At 41.7% G+C, this 18,959-nt stretch overlaps 1 protein-coding gene across 1 annotated transcript; it reads left to right on the forward strand.

Moving 5' to 3' along the window:
- The first annotated feature begins 12,945 nt into the window (after positions 1–12,945).
- nod2 (nucleotide-binding oligomerization domain containing 2) lies at positions 12,946–18,199 on the forward strand. The gene is made up of 11 exons (XM_069657460.1): positions 12,946–13,028; positions 13,244–13,787; positions 14,388–14,514; positions 14,641–16,420; positions 16,529–16,612; positions 16,701–16,784; positions 16,879–16,962; positions 17,043–17,126; positions 17,357–17,440; positions 17,584–17,667; positions 17,893–18,199. Exons 2-11 carry the CDS (start codon positions 13,314–13,316, stop codon positions 17,963–17,965), a joined length of 2,958 nt encoding a protein of 985 aa, XP_069513561.1. The 5' UTR covers positions 12,946–13,028; positions 13,244–13,313; the 3' UTR covers positions 17,966–18,199.
- The last annotated feature ends 760 nt before the right edge of the window (positions 18,200–18,959 follow it).

Genomic DNA, 18,959 nt, shown 5'->3' on the forward strand with positions numbered 1-18,959 from the left:
TTTAATGGCCTTTAGCTGTGTTTATGGACTATTATGTACTATGAATTAGAAACTTCAAAAACTACATAAAATTTCATGTATTGTTTAAAAGTGCCACTCCAGTTATGCCGTGTTTCCTCACACAGCAATTGCCTAAAATGCCTCCATTATAAAGCTCTTGTAATGTTGCTCTACCAGCCGTGTTTATAATTTAAGTTTTTATTTATAAATATCAGCAGTGAAATCAATTAATAAATCGTCATAATCAGCAAGTTAGCCGGGGTGCACTCATTCATCAGTTTAGTTTTTTCTGCTACTTATGCAGGAAAATGTTTTGCAAAGCATGCATGTAATGTTTCACAGTCACACTGCTTCAGATCGACATAGGTAATAATCACACCTGGGAGTTGACCCGCTTTTTCTTCATCATCTTATCAGCCTAGCACTTTCCCCAAAGCCGCTATGTCGCCCAACCTTCCCCCTGGCCCGGGGTCAAACTGCTGCTCCCTCTGTTTCCATGGCATCTTCCTGTCCCCCCAGCTGTCAGCAGGTCTTTCACCGTTCGGCCATGTGGCCTCAGAGCTCAGCCAACAAGGCTCTGTTTGTGGTGCTGCGGGGCAGGGCCACGGCTCTTTCAGCTGTCCCATTCCTCTGGTGCTGGATAACACTGGGCCCGGCCCGCAGTCTCCACTAGACCCATAACTTTCCACTGCTGCTCTCCTGCCAGCTCCGGGGACTCTCTGTTCGTCCTGTCCCATGATGCTCTGACATGTGAGGGTGTTGATCACCTGTCAAAATTAAGCTCTGCCAGGATGATTGTAGCTGGATTATGTTAACCAGACCGCAGGGCTCACTAGTGTCAAACAACTTCCACCATGTTTGATTGTTAGTCTGCCATCAGCATGTGCATGTGTTTGTGATGAGCAGGAATGCAGTGTATGCCAGTCTCGTCCTCAGCCATGCAGTGTCCTCTCACAGCTGCAGGCCGTCCTTTAGCAGAGGCACCAGTCAGGCGGCTCGTCTCTCGGGAGCCGTTGGTTAGAAACGGCGTCTTTCCCTGAAGGGAATCACAGCTGCGCTCCATACCTCAGCTTCACCTCACACTGCTTTTCCTGGACAACAGGTCTTTGCTACTGGAGCTTGTAACTTTGTAACTTCTTGTCAGTGGTTTCCCCCCTCACCCGAAACAGTGCAGATACCACCGTGACTCTCCAAATATAAGTAGTGTGGAATTGGTGGTCCTGCTGTGTGAACGGGTAGCATGCAGGCGGCTGCTCGCCGTGCAGGGTGGTCCGATTCGACACGGTGAGCTTCTGAAGGAATTTGGGTGAAAGGCTCGGTCAGACCCACAGCCAGGTTGCAATTTTTAAACTTCTTTTACCCGGAGAGAGTTTTACCGAACACACTGAACTCCCTTTTTATGTCCTGCTTCACATTCGTACAATTACATGAACTCACAGAGGAAACACTTTCGTACAGTAGACTTCAAAGCAGCATCACTGGAGGAACTGGAGGGGGTTTGCTTTGCTCAAGAGCACCTCAACAGCATTTGTGGAAAGTTGGGAAAGTGTGTTTTCAGTGACAAAACTGATGCTCTGGGGAATAAACTCCCTGCTGAGACTTTTTAACCTTCAGGCTACTGTCAAAATCTCCCTTGTGTCTTTTGTCACACCTCGGCCATATATCTGTATTTTTGGTCTTAAAAAAATCCGTGTAAATGTACCAGACTGTTGTTTTTTATTTTTAAATTACGAATCAAATCATGTCATAGAAACGTTTCCATATCCTCCATCTGCTCTCCTGTTGTATAGTCCTGTCAGTATTCAGAGCCACTCCTCTGTGTTAACACCGTGCGTATTACACCACTAACTTTCTTTGTAACATCCATCTGTTGACATTTAAAACCTCTGATGTATATAATGGACTGCAGAAAGGATGAACCAGCATCATGTAGAAGAATATAAGGCTTATTTATAATTAACTAACTGTCAAGCTATCTCACTTGCCTACTGTCAGCTAGTACTCCATTATCCACCATGCCAGTCCCACTTCCTGTCCGTCTCTAACACGAGCTGTCTCTCCTTCACCGCACACAGACACACTTTCACTTGGTGTTTGTTGTAAACAAAAGTTGTTTAGCACTAGCTGTTTTATCCCCCCTTTCTCCCCCTCCCACTGTTTTTTCATGACTTTGTTTAGTTTATATAGATTGTATTTGATTAATTGCTTTATTTATTTGATAGCAGATCTGTGCCAAGGGAAAATACCCTTTTATTAAAGTATGAACCTCTTCCTTATAAACTCTGACTTCTGGGGTCATTTGACTTTCTCTTGAAGTGTTTGTACACATTTGCACAATACATGTTTATTTGATGGGCACGTTGATTTTTTCCCTGTAAAAAAAAATAGTGTCAAAAAAAGGACGTGGATCTTTTACTTTGGTAAATACATTTCTCTGCCAGGCTAACTGTTTCTTTCTATTTCTAGTCCTAATGCTGAGCTAAGCTAACTGTCTATTTCTCCCAAAACTACAAGAACAAATACATGCTGCATTGTAAGGGCCGTGTCTTGGCCTTTTTTAGGCCGTATGTACACATTTTATTGGCTAATGAAGTCTTCTGTAAATGACCTGTGTGTGCAACCGCACAGGGCCTCGCACAGGGTCCGTAGCAACACTTCAAAAGTAGCCCTATTCTGCGGGAAAACCGTGGACCTGGCAACGCATCCTTTTTTTTAAACTATATATAACATTTTCAACCATGATTCTGAAATGAAATTCCTGTTTGTCAATACCAATATGCATACTCAGAAATCTAACCTGACAAATTGTTGCTGCGTCGTTACGTAGTGCGTGCTGCATCTCGCTGCTCACTGCAAGGAAGAAGGAGAAAGGGAAACGGTGTCGGTCGCACGAGAGTGCAACAGATTTCGTAAACGCGTCGGGTACAGAGAAAAGGAAAATATTTTTTTTTTAAAGGAAGAATTGAATAAGTTGCTCCAGAGATGTGGTGGCTGAGCAGGTGTGCGAAGCTAGCGGGCATGCATGTCAATAAGCAAGGCCTTGCACGTCAAGTTCAAACAGGGGCTCGCACCGCCCCCGAGATATTTGCTTCATCAATTTCTTTATTTTCTATTTGCCGTTTATTAAAAAAAGATCAAAAACATAGGGCCATCCATCTTTATCCAGATTTCACCATTCAAAAATCATATTAACCCCTACAGTGATCACCCAACACACACAGGCACGTGGAGAACACGCACACTCCATGCAGAAAGGCCTTAAAAGTCCTGCTGTGAGCTGACAGTGAGATCCACTGGGTGACTGAGCTGCTTGTCTACCATATGGTGCCTTCAGGATCAAAACAAGATGGCACTGGATTTGGGTGAGAGGGGGCCTGTAATATTTGGGTCAAACATGTTTACTCTTGCCATGCCGTACTTTTAGAAAACAAGACCAAATTGTTACTGAAAAATAATTTATCTTCAAAATTGTCCAAAATGGTCATGGGGCTTTTTGTGTTGTAGATTTTCATTGAATCTATTTTCTTCTTTTTTCTAACGTCCCAACTGGATTTGTGTGAAGTGCGCACGCGTGTGTGTGTGGTGAAGTTAAGCTCCTCTCCACTGTATCTTAACTTTGGTGTCACTGAGGGTTCCCAAATCTGGCTGACCACAGCTGCTCACCACGCCACACTCTCTACATGCACACACACTTTCATCTGCAGCTTAGCAGCTTATCTCTGGTCGGGGCGACCGCAGAGAGTCTGCCTCTTGGCAACATGATATGCCCTCCTCTCACGAACACGGCTATTTGTGTAAGCAAGGCGGTGTGTAACCCAAAGAACTTGTATCATCATTACAAATGGTTTCTATCCTGACACAGCTTACAGGTTATTATTACTGCTGCTTTACACATGTCGGCTATTAAAAGCATCGGACGGACACGTCAGGGGTGTGAGTGAGTTGTTATGTGATAATAGGAATAGAAAAGTATTAAAGTCAAATGACTCATTCCTTACTTTAGTGGTTATAACTTTGATGGGTTTTTTGAGTTAAAATGTTTTAATCAATATATGGACCGACAAGTTTTCTACTGGGGTTTAGATCAGGCCAAATGTGTGCACATTTAAACTCAGCCCCTCTGATGGGACGGGATTATTTGTGCTCATCCTGGAGATTTTCTTTTTTTAAAGACATAACAGGAAGTATAGTTCTAGCTTAAGTTGTACAATTGCATGGAATACACAAACAATACAGATACGCCTCTAAAGTCTATTAAAAAGCACAGGATCGCTTGCAACATCATTTTAAAATGAATGAACTAAAACGAAAAGATTTAATTTCAAAGATTTCAGTGTTGTGCTCTTTGGCGGCACCTTTGGCGATAAATGGTAATCAATGACGGACACTCCCCAATTTAACCAGACGTTCACGGTTGGCTCCCTTTGTAACGGTTGTAACTCTTGATTTTCCTCGCTGACGGTCGCTTTCTTTTTTAGACTGTTTGCCTTCATTTGAGCGTCAAATATTGTTGAAGTTGTATCTGTAGTCATCGATCTTTTCTTTGTTTGTTCAGCCATAGTAGATTACTGTTTACTCGCAACACTTGCAGAGACCGGAAAAGAAGCCGCTTAGGTCCGCCTACCCTCTCTGGCAGACCAACCACTGCTGGCTGATGGAAAACGCGTCACTAACTGGGCGCCGCTTGTGATTTTTTCCGCCAATGTCGCCACAGACACCCAGTCCGTTATAATACTATATACTGCAATTACAAAGGCTTTCATCAGTGAGCCACAGGCTCAACCACCATTGTGTTACATCATTCGGTGATAGATAGTGACTTAACAGACATTTATCTACATGGAAATCTTTAAGATACATATAAAATAGTAAACACACATAATCAGCTGATCACCAGAGCAGAGACATGAATGAACATAATGATAACAGAATGAGTGAATATGAAAAAGTCTTCCTGCTTGAACTTTCCCTGAGCTCCATTTGAAGTTTACACCAGTGAGCTTCAGTTAGTTGAAAAGATAAATCACTGTTTCACACGCTTTTGGCCTGTTCCACGACTGCTCTGCATGAAGCTGTTTGCTTTGTTATACTTGCCATAATGACAGCGATGACAACTGAGTTACATTTTACTCAGAGAAGATAACACACATTAGAGCAGTAGCTTGTTTACAATCTTTTTACCTTTTGTTTCTGATTGTGAGTGTATAATGACGAGGTGGTATTGTGGATGTGTGAAATGCAGATTGTGTGTTATAACCCAGGATCCTCCATCCTCTGCTGTGATCTTTGAAAAAAAGAAATGCTCAAAAACTTTCCTCGCGTCTTCGTTGCAAGTCTCGGATGCCGTATAGCCGTAGGCCCCGTTTCCTACTGTATCCTCCTGCATCCTCTCCTCTCTGTAGCCTGGCATGAGACTTTTTTCTTTTTTTTTCTTTTTTTTTACATTTTCTTCATTTTTTTTTTTTTACCACTTTGACTTTGATCTGCACTCCTTTCAACTCCTCACATATGTTGGTAATAGCCTTGGTGTTCATGGAGATTTTCTCCTCCAGTGCAGGGTAACGGTTGGATAATGCATTCACGCCTTTTGAAATGACAGCAGTGGAGACAGTGTCCTTCCTCTCATCTGTAAGCCCGTCTCTGCTCCTCAATCTCTTTGGTGCGGGACTCTTCACAAGTGTGTCAGGTAACAGAGTACGGAGTGTGAAACATGTACTACAAGTTCAAACTGAAGTTTGCTTTAAAGAGTTTTGAAGGCAGATGGTCTACACTTGCTTTACTTTATTACATTTCATTTCAACTGAGTTGATTAGTTGACTAGTAACAGTTTTTTTGTCCACTTGAGGCAACCTAAACATATAATCCATTTTTAAGTTGATTTGTTGACCATGTTACTAAGTAGTTGCTTATTTACAAGTTCATGTAGCATCATTAGCATGTCGTTTTCCTGGCCACTTGAGGAAAGTAAGTCAAATCTTTACTTTCTTTTACCTCTTTTTTGGTCTCCACCAACACCTGAGGTAAATATCTAGTTCTTTACTTGCTAACTGCTAACAATGTTCATCAACTAGTTGCTAACGGTGCCCGTTTGGCATTTGGTGCTGAGCATGTATTGCGCAATTGTCTGATACAGCTCAAAATGATGCTATAGTCTATATGAGAGCTGCAAGTGTTTATGGAGCATCATTAGCATGTATTTATGTCGTTTTCCTGGCCACTTGATGAAAGGTAGACACATTTTTACTTTCTTTTACCTTTGTTTTTGGTCTCCACCAACTCCTAAGCTAAATATCTATTTCCTATGCTAGATGCTAAATGCTAACTATGTTCACTAGCTAGTCACTTACGTTGCCTGTTTGGCGCTAAGCATTTATTGCACGACTGCCTGATGCAGCTCAGAGTGACACTACGTGAGCAGCGAATGTAAACTGAAACTGTTGGGTCGAGGGCAGGACACCAAACCTTCCATCCAAGGTCAAAGAAATCATAAATGAATAGCTGCTTTGTGTAAAGCATGTAATCACTGCCACAAACGGCAACATACTCATATTTATCTGCAAAGTTCAAGACGAGTCTAACACCTAAAGTTCTCAATATCATAGAGGACAAATGATCAATAGATGTTGATGAGTTCCTTAAGTCCCAACAAAGTGAACAAAGGTCACTAGCTTACAACATAGGAGGCCATTATCTGAGCCAATAGTACATGATCATTTATAGATAAGCTCTATATAAAGCAATTACAGTGAGTAATCACTCCAGAGACCTGTGGGCCTTACACTGAGGGTAATAAAGAGCAGCAATAAGGGGAGTGATGGTCTCACAGCGCAGAGGTATTTAAGACTAGAATCTGTAAAAGATGGTTCACTCACATTAATAAGTCTGCCAGGGCCCTGTATATATATATATGTGCTATGGTAGGTACAATCTGTGTAGTATAATCACAGGTGTCTAACAAGTCATAGGAAGTTCACCACAGTAGGATTTTGCTGAACGGAGGGCTTTTATTTATTTTATTTTAGGCAATAATAGTCCAACCTCTGGCTTTGAAATATTGAGCACTAAAAACTCCTTAGTGACTGTGATGGAAAACCTCAGCACCAGACTATAAGGGGATAAACCCTCCCTGTGCATGTGTACTGTGTTGTTGGGAATGGTCTTGTTGGGTAGAAACAAACCCTATCTCTGCACTGCCACAGGCAGAAAAAGCAATGATATTGACTTAAATATGCAGAAATGAGAGACTGCCATAATACGTTGTGTGTGCTTTGTTTCCAGCAGATAGGCTGGGAGCTTTGAAGTGTGGATTGGCACAGCAGGGTGCTAGCTTCTGTAAAGGCAACATGCTAAACGCTAAGGATGAGAAGGACATAAGGTAGTCTATTACCAATACAGGAGCATAGAAGGGGGGAAAAAGGCAAATCCAATGATAATGTACATCTGTTCCAGTGAATTTATGAGCTTTGAACATTTTTTCATGTGGCATAAGTGGATCCTTTTTCTTACTGAATCTCACAACTTCAAAGCAGATTCGCTTTGGATAATGCAAATGATCGGAATATGCCAGTTGCTGCCTACTCAAGAGCATGAAAAGAAAGAGTGGAAAGGGAGAATTAAAGCTAATTGGCATGGCAGTCTTTTATGTTTGGAAAGAAGGGCAAAAATAAAGCACTTCAATTATTGTCAAGTTCATTCAATTAGGAAACAAGCTAACAAAGTGCTACGAAGTTCAGTGTGCCCGACCCAGGAGCAATTTCCATGAAATGTTACATTTCAATGTCGCCTTTTTCCCTTTTTATATCTGATGAAATTATAATGAGCAGGATTAAATCCACTCTATAATCACCGAGCTGGCACCACGGGGAAAGCTGCTTTGTTTAGCGTCGATGCTGTGGTGACCCGGACCAGTAGCGGATAGAGGTTTTTTCATGTGTGTATCGGATATTTGGCTGCTTGTTGAAACAGTTTGTACTTTATATCCATGCCCTCCAAATATAAGTCAGTGTGTTCTTTCTAAAAGAAATCCCTCGATAAGCAAAGCAAAGAAGTGGAGTAGTAGCAAGCGACCTCCATGATGAATGAGAGGCGGAGTCAACATGCGCTACAAGTCACTAAAAAATGGCATTTTGCATTTTATAAATGATCCCTCAGATAAATGCAGGAAACCACAAAAGCCCGAGACAGACTCTTGAGTCCAGGAACGTGTAGAGCATTAATAATCTACTGCTAAAAACAGGCACTATACTAATTCCTGTTGGAGTAAAGCTCTCTTGTTGTTAAGGATTTTGTGTTGTCATACAAACCTATAGACTGTGGTTGTTGTTGCATATAATGTTCTTCGTTACATGATATGACTGTGAATATTGTTGTATTATGAAGCAGTTAAATTGAGAGTATTCATTCATATTGCTGGATGAACTTCTTAAATGGCAGCAGTGGTACTTTACCAGAATCTGTAAATAAACTGAAAGCCCCTCATAGTCAAGTGTTTTTAATTTTTATCTAATACTGCACACATCACTATGATGCTCTATACACAGAAACATGTCCACCAATACCTTTCAAAATATTTATAATCAAGATGTTTTTGTTTCTTTAAAGCTGAAACTCAATGACAATTCATTGAGAGGAGATAAGTCACTGCATGATAGGAAATGCAGTTCTGAAAACACAAGCCCCGCTTCTGCAGGATAAAAGGAGACAGACTTTCTTTTCACCGTCGGTCCATTCTCTTCATTTTGCAAAGAGCACAGTTCAACTTTCCCAAATTACAAATCTGCTGTCTGGCCTTCTAGAGAACGACTCCAGACTTCTAGAGAGAGCAAATGAATTAAACAAGGCTCCAGAAAGTTGCATTGGTTTTTAGTAGATCATTGGAGCTCTTTCTTTTTGCAACATCAAAGGCAGCCGCAGCTCTTTGATGTGGCAGCATGCTGTTTAAGGTACAGAGTGAATGGAGAGATGTCAAGCTGCAAGGTGCCTCTGTAGTTTACGTTGAGTGCTGCAGAGAGCTGCAGATGAAAGGAGCAAACAGAGTTTGATAATGAATGTCCAACAAGTAGGACCCATCTCAGACAGCGCACACTCAGCGGGGTGCCTGCGCTAACCTTGAGCGCAGCACCCCAAACTTTGGGCAGAAGCTGGAGACCAGACTACTTCAACTTGCTTGCTGCTGAAAAAGGGGGCTCTGAGATGTGCGCTTTAATCTTCCTGTCAATTAAACCCTGGTTGACACACACACACACCCATGCACACGTGCTGCTCTGAAAGAGATGCCATCCACCTCCTCCGGTGAATACATCATTTCTGGCTTGGAGAGGATTTTTTTAATTATGCATTTTTAATGACCGATCCAGAGTGGCTGAAATTTCAAGCAGAAATTGTACCAAGAAACAATTGTAAGAGAAATCCTTGTGATCAACATGACTTTTCCTTTATGACCATGTGTTCGTCAATATGATCGTGCCTTTGCTGAGAATTGATTCATAACTATTGAAGAAATGTATCTCATGTGTTCACCATTGTGTTACCTTGTTTATGTTGTAAGTTAATGGTAAATAAGACAGCTCATTCTAAAGACGTTTAGCCTGGACAGGAGATTGAAAACTCTTCCTGTGTGTGTGTGTGCTACATTATATTCTGTAACAAAGAGATAAGATTAAGGATGATAAGCATGTGACACACGCAGGATGGGAGAACAACAATGTGTGATAAAACGAGTTAAAGCACTGACTAATCATGAGTGCTCAAATGGCATCTTGAGTGTGATAATGTGCCTCCCTTTTGTTTAGTTAAAAAGGCCACGGTCTCAAAGTGCTATAAGAAGGGGAAGTTACTCTTCAGTCATTACAGAATGGCTCTTGCTTGCAAGCAATAAAAGTCGGCTTAGAAACTGGAATATTGTGCTGGGTGATATTGTGTTATCCTCTCTCACCAATCCTAGACAAAGTCAGATTTTTCAGTTGCAACGACACAACGTTCCTGAAGAATTCCTGGCTTTCTGGAATGCTCTCCATCACAATGTACACTTGTAGTTGTCGCATACGTTTTTGTTAGCTGATGTACTCATAACTGTGTACATGTCACACAGCCGTTCCATTTTAAGCTACGGTAGGCAACATATGTTAAATTTTTTTGGGTATATTTTTATAAGTTTTCTTGACATCCTGATGGCAATCAAAAAATCAAATGTTCACAATATAAAAAAATAAATACTTATCTCTAAACGTGAGGTTATGTAAGAACTTTTAAGCATGTGGATTTACTTCAGAGCTTGTTGAAGATGAGACGTGCTGATTTGCTTCTGGGAGTTCTGAGACGTTCTGGCGAACACATCGGCACACATACATACATGAGTGCACCTGGCCCGACGCTGAGCTCACCACATGTGCTTTTGATATCTGCACAGAAAGAATGCACAGCCTTGAAACGACTGGAGCCAAAGTATTCCATCTCTGCAATGAGAGAGGGGTGGATCCGGCGCTAAACTGCACCGTTATTCATTGACATACACCTAAAACCTTTGTTTAGGGGGACAAGGTTATTCAGCACTGGGCCGCATTTTAGTGAAGTACGCAGAGCTGAACTGACTCCATATGGAGCAAGAGAAGACCTCCATGCCCAATAAACTGCACACTGAAGAGAAGCTCCTAAAGGCCAGGGTTTAAGTGGAGCTGTCTGCGGGTGTGTGCCGGAAAAAGGACCACTATTACTTAAAATGATTTTCTGTAGAGTGATTTGGATGGACATACCCAGAACATTCTTTTTTAGAGGCCAGGTGTTAACATCTGCTTTGAGAATGAACCGAAACCAACTTTAGACACCTCTGATGCTTAAGATATAATTATGACCTTTGACCCTTTGCTTTTAAAATGCAAGACCATTGTTTTGCTCCAAAAAAAGTACATAAATATGTGTTGAAAAGTAGTTTGACCTCTCTCACCCCATCTTATTTTTGTCTGACTGCCGGGGTCTGCCCTGCACACGGGTCTGTATGTGACTGACTGAGTGACGGTACTTTCAGAGCTGTAGAGAGAGAGAGAGAGTTGCCACATCGCAATGGTGGATCATGGAGCATATTGGACCTCCACTGACGCGACTCTCTGTCTATGAGTCTCTGGATACTTTGTTCGGGAGTAGGCGGGGCTGCTCCTCCGCTGCTCGTCCGCTGTCCTCACCTACGTCCGCAGCGCACACCTGCTTTCAAACATGTTGTCATCGGCCTCATAAGGACAGTCCTTGTAACACATTGCCCACAAAACTGCACATTGTCCTGATGCGGTCAACCACATACAAGGTTTTGACCTAGTCTTGTTTAAACCTACATCTGAGGTTTACAGCAAGATGAGAGACCATCAAAACACACATGAGCAGCAGAAATATTTCAGTCTTAAAACATTTGTTAGAAAACCAGAGTTAATGAGGTACAGCTTTTGGCCACATGTGTAGAAAAAGCTTGTGTTGCTTGGCTGGTCCAGGCCGAACAGGTCCAAAGATCTCTTTGTTAATAATGAAGAAGGTTAAATGAAACAAAAGGATTAAGTTGGAGCCACATAATTCCTTTGCTTTCCCACAAGGTGAAATGATTCTTTGGGAACACGGGACAGAAATACTGAGAGATGTCTTGTGGGATTATATCCGTATTTTTTTTATTGTCAATGTCTTACCTTCTTTCTTATCCATCCAAACTTTTCTGGACCCCCTACTGTGATTTGGATGTCAGAACTCCACGCTAGAGCTTGGTGTAGGATGCCTGGCAGAGAGCAGCACTCTGCTTTACACTCCCCTTGGTGGAGTTGCCTGTTTCTTATGAGAAGAAGAAGAAAAAGAAACTCACTTTAGAAAGTTTTATTTCAGTCTGTCTTTGATTACTCCTGCCTTTGTGTGATTGTGGATTTTCCCCTGTGGGGTACAGTGAAGAAACACAATAAACTAATCATACTGCTTGGTAGGGAGCTGTAATTATAAAGACGCTAAATCATGTGACTGTCCAAAAAGTAATTCTTGCACTTTTAAAAAAAATCTTGACATTAAAGAATGTGAGGAGGAGGAGTGAGAGGCAATCATAATCTGTGCTGCTGCCAGGACTGTTTGCAATACATCAGATACAAGAAATAACGGCTAGGCTGCAACTTCCAAGTTGTAACAATAATACTATTGTGACCATATTAAGTTATCACATTTTATCTCTATTGCCAACAAACTCTTCAAGACTCACTCTCTCAAGAATAACTAATGAAACCATTGAAAATCATTGGAAATGCACTGTGCACTGTGCACAAAGAGTGGTTGTGACTGCAGGTAGGATGACAGGACAGAGTCTGATATATGACAAAAAGATGAATAAAGAATGTGACAAAAATAGGAACAAAGAAATGCATCAAACGGCAAGAAAATTAAAGGTCCCAGCTTCTTAAACCAACCAGGTTATTTTTTTATGCAATAGTTCCATCAAGTGGTTGCATGACCAAACAGCAACTTCATCTACAAACGTTACTACAGCTTTCCCCTTCACAAAATGTTGGTGGCTACTCCTGTTTATATGTCAACTTAACTATCTGTATCTTTAGTTAACAGAGCTTCTGCTTTTCAACAAACTATGATTCCTCTTTGTGGTGTTACCTTCATGCAGTAACACAACGCCTGAAAACCTCTGGCAAGAGGATGTAGAAATAACATCACATGTCTGTGAGTATGGTGCAAAATACCTCCTGTAGGCATTGACATACAACTGTGAAACATTATTTGTGTTCTATTTATAAGAATCAGGGAAGTGAAGTAAGTGTTAATTTGTAATGCCTGCAGACCTCCAGTACAGTGCAGTATAACAACGTGCTGCAGGCCTGTCTTGTTTGTGTTTTGATTTCATTGGCTGGCATGGCCTCGTCTCCATTTGACAGGAGGGACTTAGTAGCAGAACAAGTAGCAGTGGGAGTTTCACTTTCAGCTGCATGAGGAAGAGGCTGAAGTAACCCTCTGCCAAACCGACAGATGGAGGGAAGAAATGTCTATGTTATGGCGGCTCAAACGTAAGTGATAATCTTACAATGGTGTTACTTTGTGTATCGTAGTTTTGGAGCTAAGTACCTCAGGTTAATCTTGTGTGTTTGTACATGTGTTAAGTGAGTGTGTATCATGAATCGACAGCAGAAAGCTACAGTGTTAGTAATGATACTAATCCTGCTGTGTCTGAAAATGTACAAATAAAGACTGTAATAATGAAGACGTGTGTGTGCTGTGCCAGGTTTTGATACTGGAAGCTGCTTATGTACAGAACGGATGTCCTCGAGTATACAATCTCACATGCATAAAGCATGTGTGCTCAGGAGCTTGTGCTGAAACAACGGACACAGATACTGCATGCACTGTGCAGCAGCGGGTCAGCTGAACATCTGGAACAGGTTCTGGACATACTTTTAGCCAAGGGGGAACTCATATGGGAGGACTACCAGAACATACAGGTACCAGGCAGGCCACTTTACACCAGTGCCAGGGAGTTACTCGACCTGGTTTATACAAAGGGTGTGGGTACCTGTGCACAATTCATCGCTGCTCTCAAACAGGTCCTGCCTGAAGAGCAGGGGAGTCGCCTCTCATTGTCTGGATGCTTTTCATATGAAGAAGAAAAAGAAGAATACCAGAGCTCATTCATAACTGAAAGACCAATCCTGGTCAGCAAGCTCCAAGGATGCATTGCTGATGCTCTCAAGGCTCTCGTTACATCAGGACACTTCACCTCAGCAGACTGCAATGAAGTGCAGCTACCTTTATACACCCCCTCTCAGCAGGTACTGCAATGGCCCATATAATTAAAAACATTTAATATTAAGCTTGAACATAAACTGTGGTTGGACAACTTCCTGTTATTGTTTTCACTACTAACCTGTAGTGTAAAATCCCTTATTATAATTAATGATGTAGTACAGGAAGTGACTAATTTGTGACTAATGCAACTCTTGTACAGTTAGTATGAAGTTAGCAGCAGCAGACTGTTAGCTTAGCGTTTTAGCTTAGTCAGCAGATTGGAGATGGTGGGGAAAGCTAGCCTAGCTCTGTACAATGTTAACAAAATATGCATACTAGCACCTCTGAAGCTCACTATTAAACTGGAGCGTTGTCAAAAAAAGTAAAGTGACTGGCTGAGAATTAGTCAGTCACAACCCAGAATCACAGCAGTGTGTTTTTTATATACATATAACTTGTTAGCTAGTCCACCTTGGACTGGCTGGTTTCACAGTCTGTGTGCTAAGTTAAGCTAAATCCTGGTGCTTCATACTTAGCTTACACACAGGAAAGCGGTTTCAATCTTCTCATCTAACTTGTCAAAAATATTTCCCAAATGCTCTAAACTTTACTTATAACTATTTTGCTACTCACATGTCAAACAGGCAAGGCGTTTGCTTGACCATGTAAGCTCAAAAGGAGAATCCGCTGTGACATTTGTGCTACAGTACATCCAGCAAAAACAGGAAGTTGGATCGCCACTGAACCAGGAGAAATTGAATTGTCCTAAAGGTATGCCAGTAATTTTTTTTTTTTATCTTGCTGGGAACTATACTAACAGCATGTTGAAAAATTACATTGGCAGCACACCAAATTTAAGAGTTATCATCTATTCATCATGTATCTGCTCTCCGTCAGAATTGTTAAAGTATCAGAAGAAGCTCAGCAGTTCAGTTTCTGCCCAGTCCTGCTTCCTCAGTACCTATGGAGGGACCAGCCACATGTCTCTGGATGACATTTACACTGAAGGCCAGCTGGAACTAGCTCATGACTGTGTTGATGTCCATGGACCTTTGGGCCTGGAGGACATAGTTGGTGCGATTGGAACAGCGAACAAGGAGGCCGACACTGTGCTTGTGTCTGGAGAGGCAGGCAGTGGGAAGAGCACGTTATTCCAAAGGCTGCACTTGCTTTGGGCTCGGGGGGCCGCCCTCCAAGACTTTCTTCTTCTGTTTCCATTCAGCTGTCGCAGGTTGAACTCAGAGCACAGGGAACTGTCTGTCCAAGAATTACTGTTTCAGCACTGCTGCTGGCCAGACAGGGAGCAGGAAGAGATTTTCCAGTTCATCCAGGACCACCCACATCTCATCCTCTTCACCTTTGATGGCCTGGATGAGCTCAAGCTAAGGTTTTCTGATGAGTACAGGCTCTGCTGCCCCACCCAACGTGCGCCTGTTCACATTCTATTATTCAACCTAATCCAAGGTTCCCTAATGAAGGGAGTGCGGAAAGTGGTAACGAGTCGCCCAGAGGCCGTGGGCCCAGTGTTGAAGAAACACCTTCGCAAAGAGGTTTTCCTGAAAGGCTTTTCACCAAGTGGGATTGACTGTTTTGTGAGGAAGCATCACTGTGATCCCACTGTTGCTGCTAAGGTTTTACAATCCCTACAGACAAACAATGCTTTACTTGGACTGTGTCACAGTCCAGTCCTCTGCTGGATTGTCTCACAGTGCCATAAGGAGCTGCTAGGCTGTGGAGAGGGTAGCCCACAAACGATCACAGATGTTTACCTGATGATCTTACAGCACTTCTTTCAGCACCAGAGTTCCACAAAGAGCACGGATGGGTCAGGTTGGCTTCAGGAGCACCTAGAGACAGTCCTGCATTTAGGGCAACTTGCCTTTGAGAGTATAGGAACTGCCTGTTATATCTTCTCTGGTTCAGACCTGGAGACATGTGGTGTAACTGAAAAAGATATCTGCTTGGGCTTTCTCATGCAGAGCAAAGATATGTCCTCTGCCCACAGTAAACGCTATGAATTCCTGCATTTGACAATGCAGTGTTTCTTTGCTGCTCTGTACATTGTTCTGTCAAATAACAATGACCGTTCAACTATCCAAAAGATGTTTGAGCTGAAGGACATCAGGGAAACGGGTCTGAGCAGCAGATGCTTCATGGCCTGCTTGCCTTCCTCTGAGAAAGAAGAGCAGGGTTTAGAGGGAGAAGCTACAACAGCTGAAAAAACAAATGTGCAAATCACAGCCACCTTTGTATCTGGACTACTGTCCCAGCGCCATCGAAGTCTGTGGATCCACTGCTGCCCTGGTGCTGTTATGGAGAAGAGGATCAGCCAGGTGAGCAGATGCCTGTCCAAAGGCATGCAGAAACACTTCAGGTCCATCCCTAAACCTGTTGAGGGGGAGAAGAAGAGCATGCATGCAATGCCAGGCTTCGTCTGGCTTATCAAATGCATCTATGAGATGCAGGAAAGCAGGATTGCAAAAGATGTCATGAGGAAGCTGGAGGTGGACCACTTCAAACTGACCTACTGTAACATTGGTCCAGTAGAGTGCACTGCACTTGCCTATGTGCTCCAGCATTTAAGGAATCCTGTCGGCCTCCAGCTGGACAACAACTCTGTGGGCGATGTCGGAGTGGAGCAGCTTCTTCCCTGCATGCACATTTGTAATTCTCTCTAGTGAGTATGAAACTAATTTATTCCTCTAACCACCTTCTCATTATACTGACCAAAGCAGAATAAGGCATAAAAACACAAGGTATGCTAAAGTGCTTTTTCATTTTATAGCCTCAGGAATAATAACATAACTGATGAGGGGATCCGCAAACTTATTGCTAAAGGTATCCAGTGTGACCACTTCCAGAAGATTGCGTAAGCCTGTCAAAATGATTAATAACACTATCATGAAGTTTGAAATGACTTTTGTTGGATAATCTTTCAGTCATTTTGTTTTTTCTAGGCTCTTCAACAATAAGCTAACTGATGCTTGCACACAGCACCTTTCCCATCTTCTAAAGACCAAGCAGAATTTCCTGTCTCTAAGGTCAGAGCGTAAAGTATCTTCAGCACTCAGATTAGACACTTCTCTAGAGCTTGGGGTTGTGTTAAAAAGCAAATGAACCTCTCTATCTTTTCAGGCTAGGAAACAACAATATAACAGCAGAAGGAGCAAAGCAGCTGGCAGAGGGACTGAAGTACAATCATTCACTGCAGTTTTTAGGGTAAGAGTCATCCTGCAATGCATCTTATTGGTGGTGCATTTTCTTTTTTTCTTTTTTTTACTCTTTCTTTGTATTCTCAGGCTTTGGGGCAACAAGATCAGGGATGCAGGAGCGGAGGCCCTTGCCGAGGCCCTAGAGAACAGCAAAACTCTGGTGTGGATGAGGTAACACTTGCTTTAAATATTGATACATGTTGGGTCAAGAAAAACATGAAATTACAAATATGAAAGTACTGTACCTGTGTGTCCACAATGGTACTCATAATCCAGTTGTAAAATATGATTCTGTAAGTTGCCAAGTATACATCTCTGCACATTTTGCCTGTCAGCGATACATCCTCCTGCAGCTGTGCAGTACTTTACTTGAATATGATTTCATTTTTATGTCATGGCAGCCTGGTAGGCAATAATGTAGGAAGCGCAGGAGCGGTTGCCCTCGCCAACATCATCAAGAACAGCACATCACTGGAGGAGCTTTGGTAGGTGTTAGAAACTAGTTGTTTGCAATGACAATCAATATGACATTTCTTTAACAAATAGCTCATTTGACAGAGGAGCACTAACTATACTGTATCACTTAATTTGCTCCACCCGCTCTCCACCCTCTTTCTTCCTCTCAAAGGTTGTCAGACAACTGCATAACCAGACCAGGAGCGGAATGTCTGATACAAGCCCTTAAACATAACACTCATGTGAAATCACTATGGTATGTGATGAACATCGCAACATGCACTCACAGATACAAATGTTCTCTCTGTTTCTCATGTGGATGACAGCCAACATGTGACTGGTGGTTGTTTGCATCACCCGATTGCTTGTTTCAGTGCAAAGATAAACTGTTGACACTACATCCTATTATGGTTCTGTTTCCATTTATAAACTGGCTGCGCATTGTCCGTGATTGATCTTATCTTTTCCTATTATGCTGCAGGTTGAGAAACAATGACCTCAGTTTGGAGGAGGTAGAGGAGATGACACAACGTGAATCTAGACTCATCTTCTGACTGGGCATCAAGTTGGCAAAGGACTTTCATATCGCTTGAAGGAATGTTTCTATTTATTTTTATATGTATTATTTTCTCATGGTGCATTAATGTTGGGTTCTTTCTAAAAAATACAACAAATAGTACATCTACATGTGAGTTATTTGTGAAGGGTCCTGAGATAACACTTGTTATGATTTGGTGCAATTTAAATAAAGATTGGTTGATTGATTATCGGACATATTTTGCAATAAAGTGGTCAAATATTTTCTACAGTGTACAGATATCTGTTTGGAGGACCAAAATTCCATTCAGTGTGCATTCAGAAACACAAAATGTTTCAAATTTAGTTGGGGAAAGGGTCACATAAGACCATACAAACAGACGTACTATCACACTTAATAACACAAAAATAATTATAATAATAACACAGTTTGTACCGTTTCTTTTTCGTAAAAAACAGCATTTTGTCTCTACTGAAAGTGAGAAACAACCAAAGTTTAGTTATTTACAGATTTAAGGTCCTTTTCTGGAGTATTTAAACTATTACTGCTTTATTTGCTTCTTCTACACCCATACATTATAGATGAAACATTGTTTGCTTTATTGCAATGCATTTATTGGACACCTTTGGTTATTAGCTTCAGATAAACATTGTCAACCAAAGCATGTGATTAGCTCAGAAAATATTATACATTGATATATTTAACCTCAAATCATTGTTTAAAGCGGGGTACCTCTACCTCAACAATTGTAAACATTCAAATGCTTACCATATATGAAATTATCATTATTTATAATAATCCCATGATATACTTTATAACACATTATATAACAATTAACAAAAGAGGCCAAGGGTTAATATTTGTTGAATTGGTTCCATATAATTTATTCTAAAAGGGCCTACATATTGCTGATAAAATACATAAAATACATCATCCCCTGTAGTTGACAAGTGACAGCATTATCTGTCGAATGCTACACTTCAACCGAACTATGTGTTCTGCCCATAGAT

The sequence above is a fragment of the Semicossyphus pulcher genome, unplaced genomic scaffold, assembly GCF_022749685.1.
Source record: "Semicossyphus pulcher isolate SPU_LCO1_2020_fin unplaced genomic scaffold, fSemPul1.0.p SCAF_1, whole genome shotgun sequence".
Classification (NCBI taxonomy): Eukaryota; Metazoa; Chordata; class Actinopteri; order Labriformes; family Labridae; genus Semicossyphus; species Semicossyphus pulcher.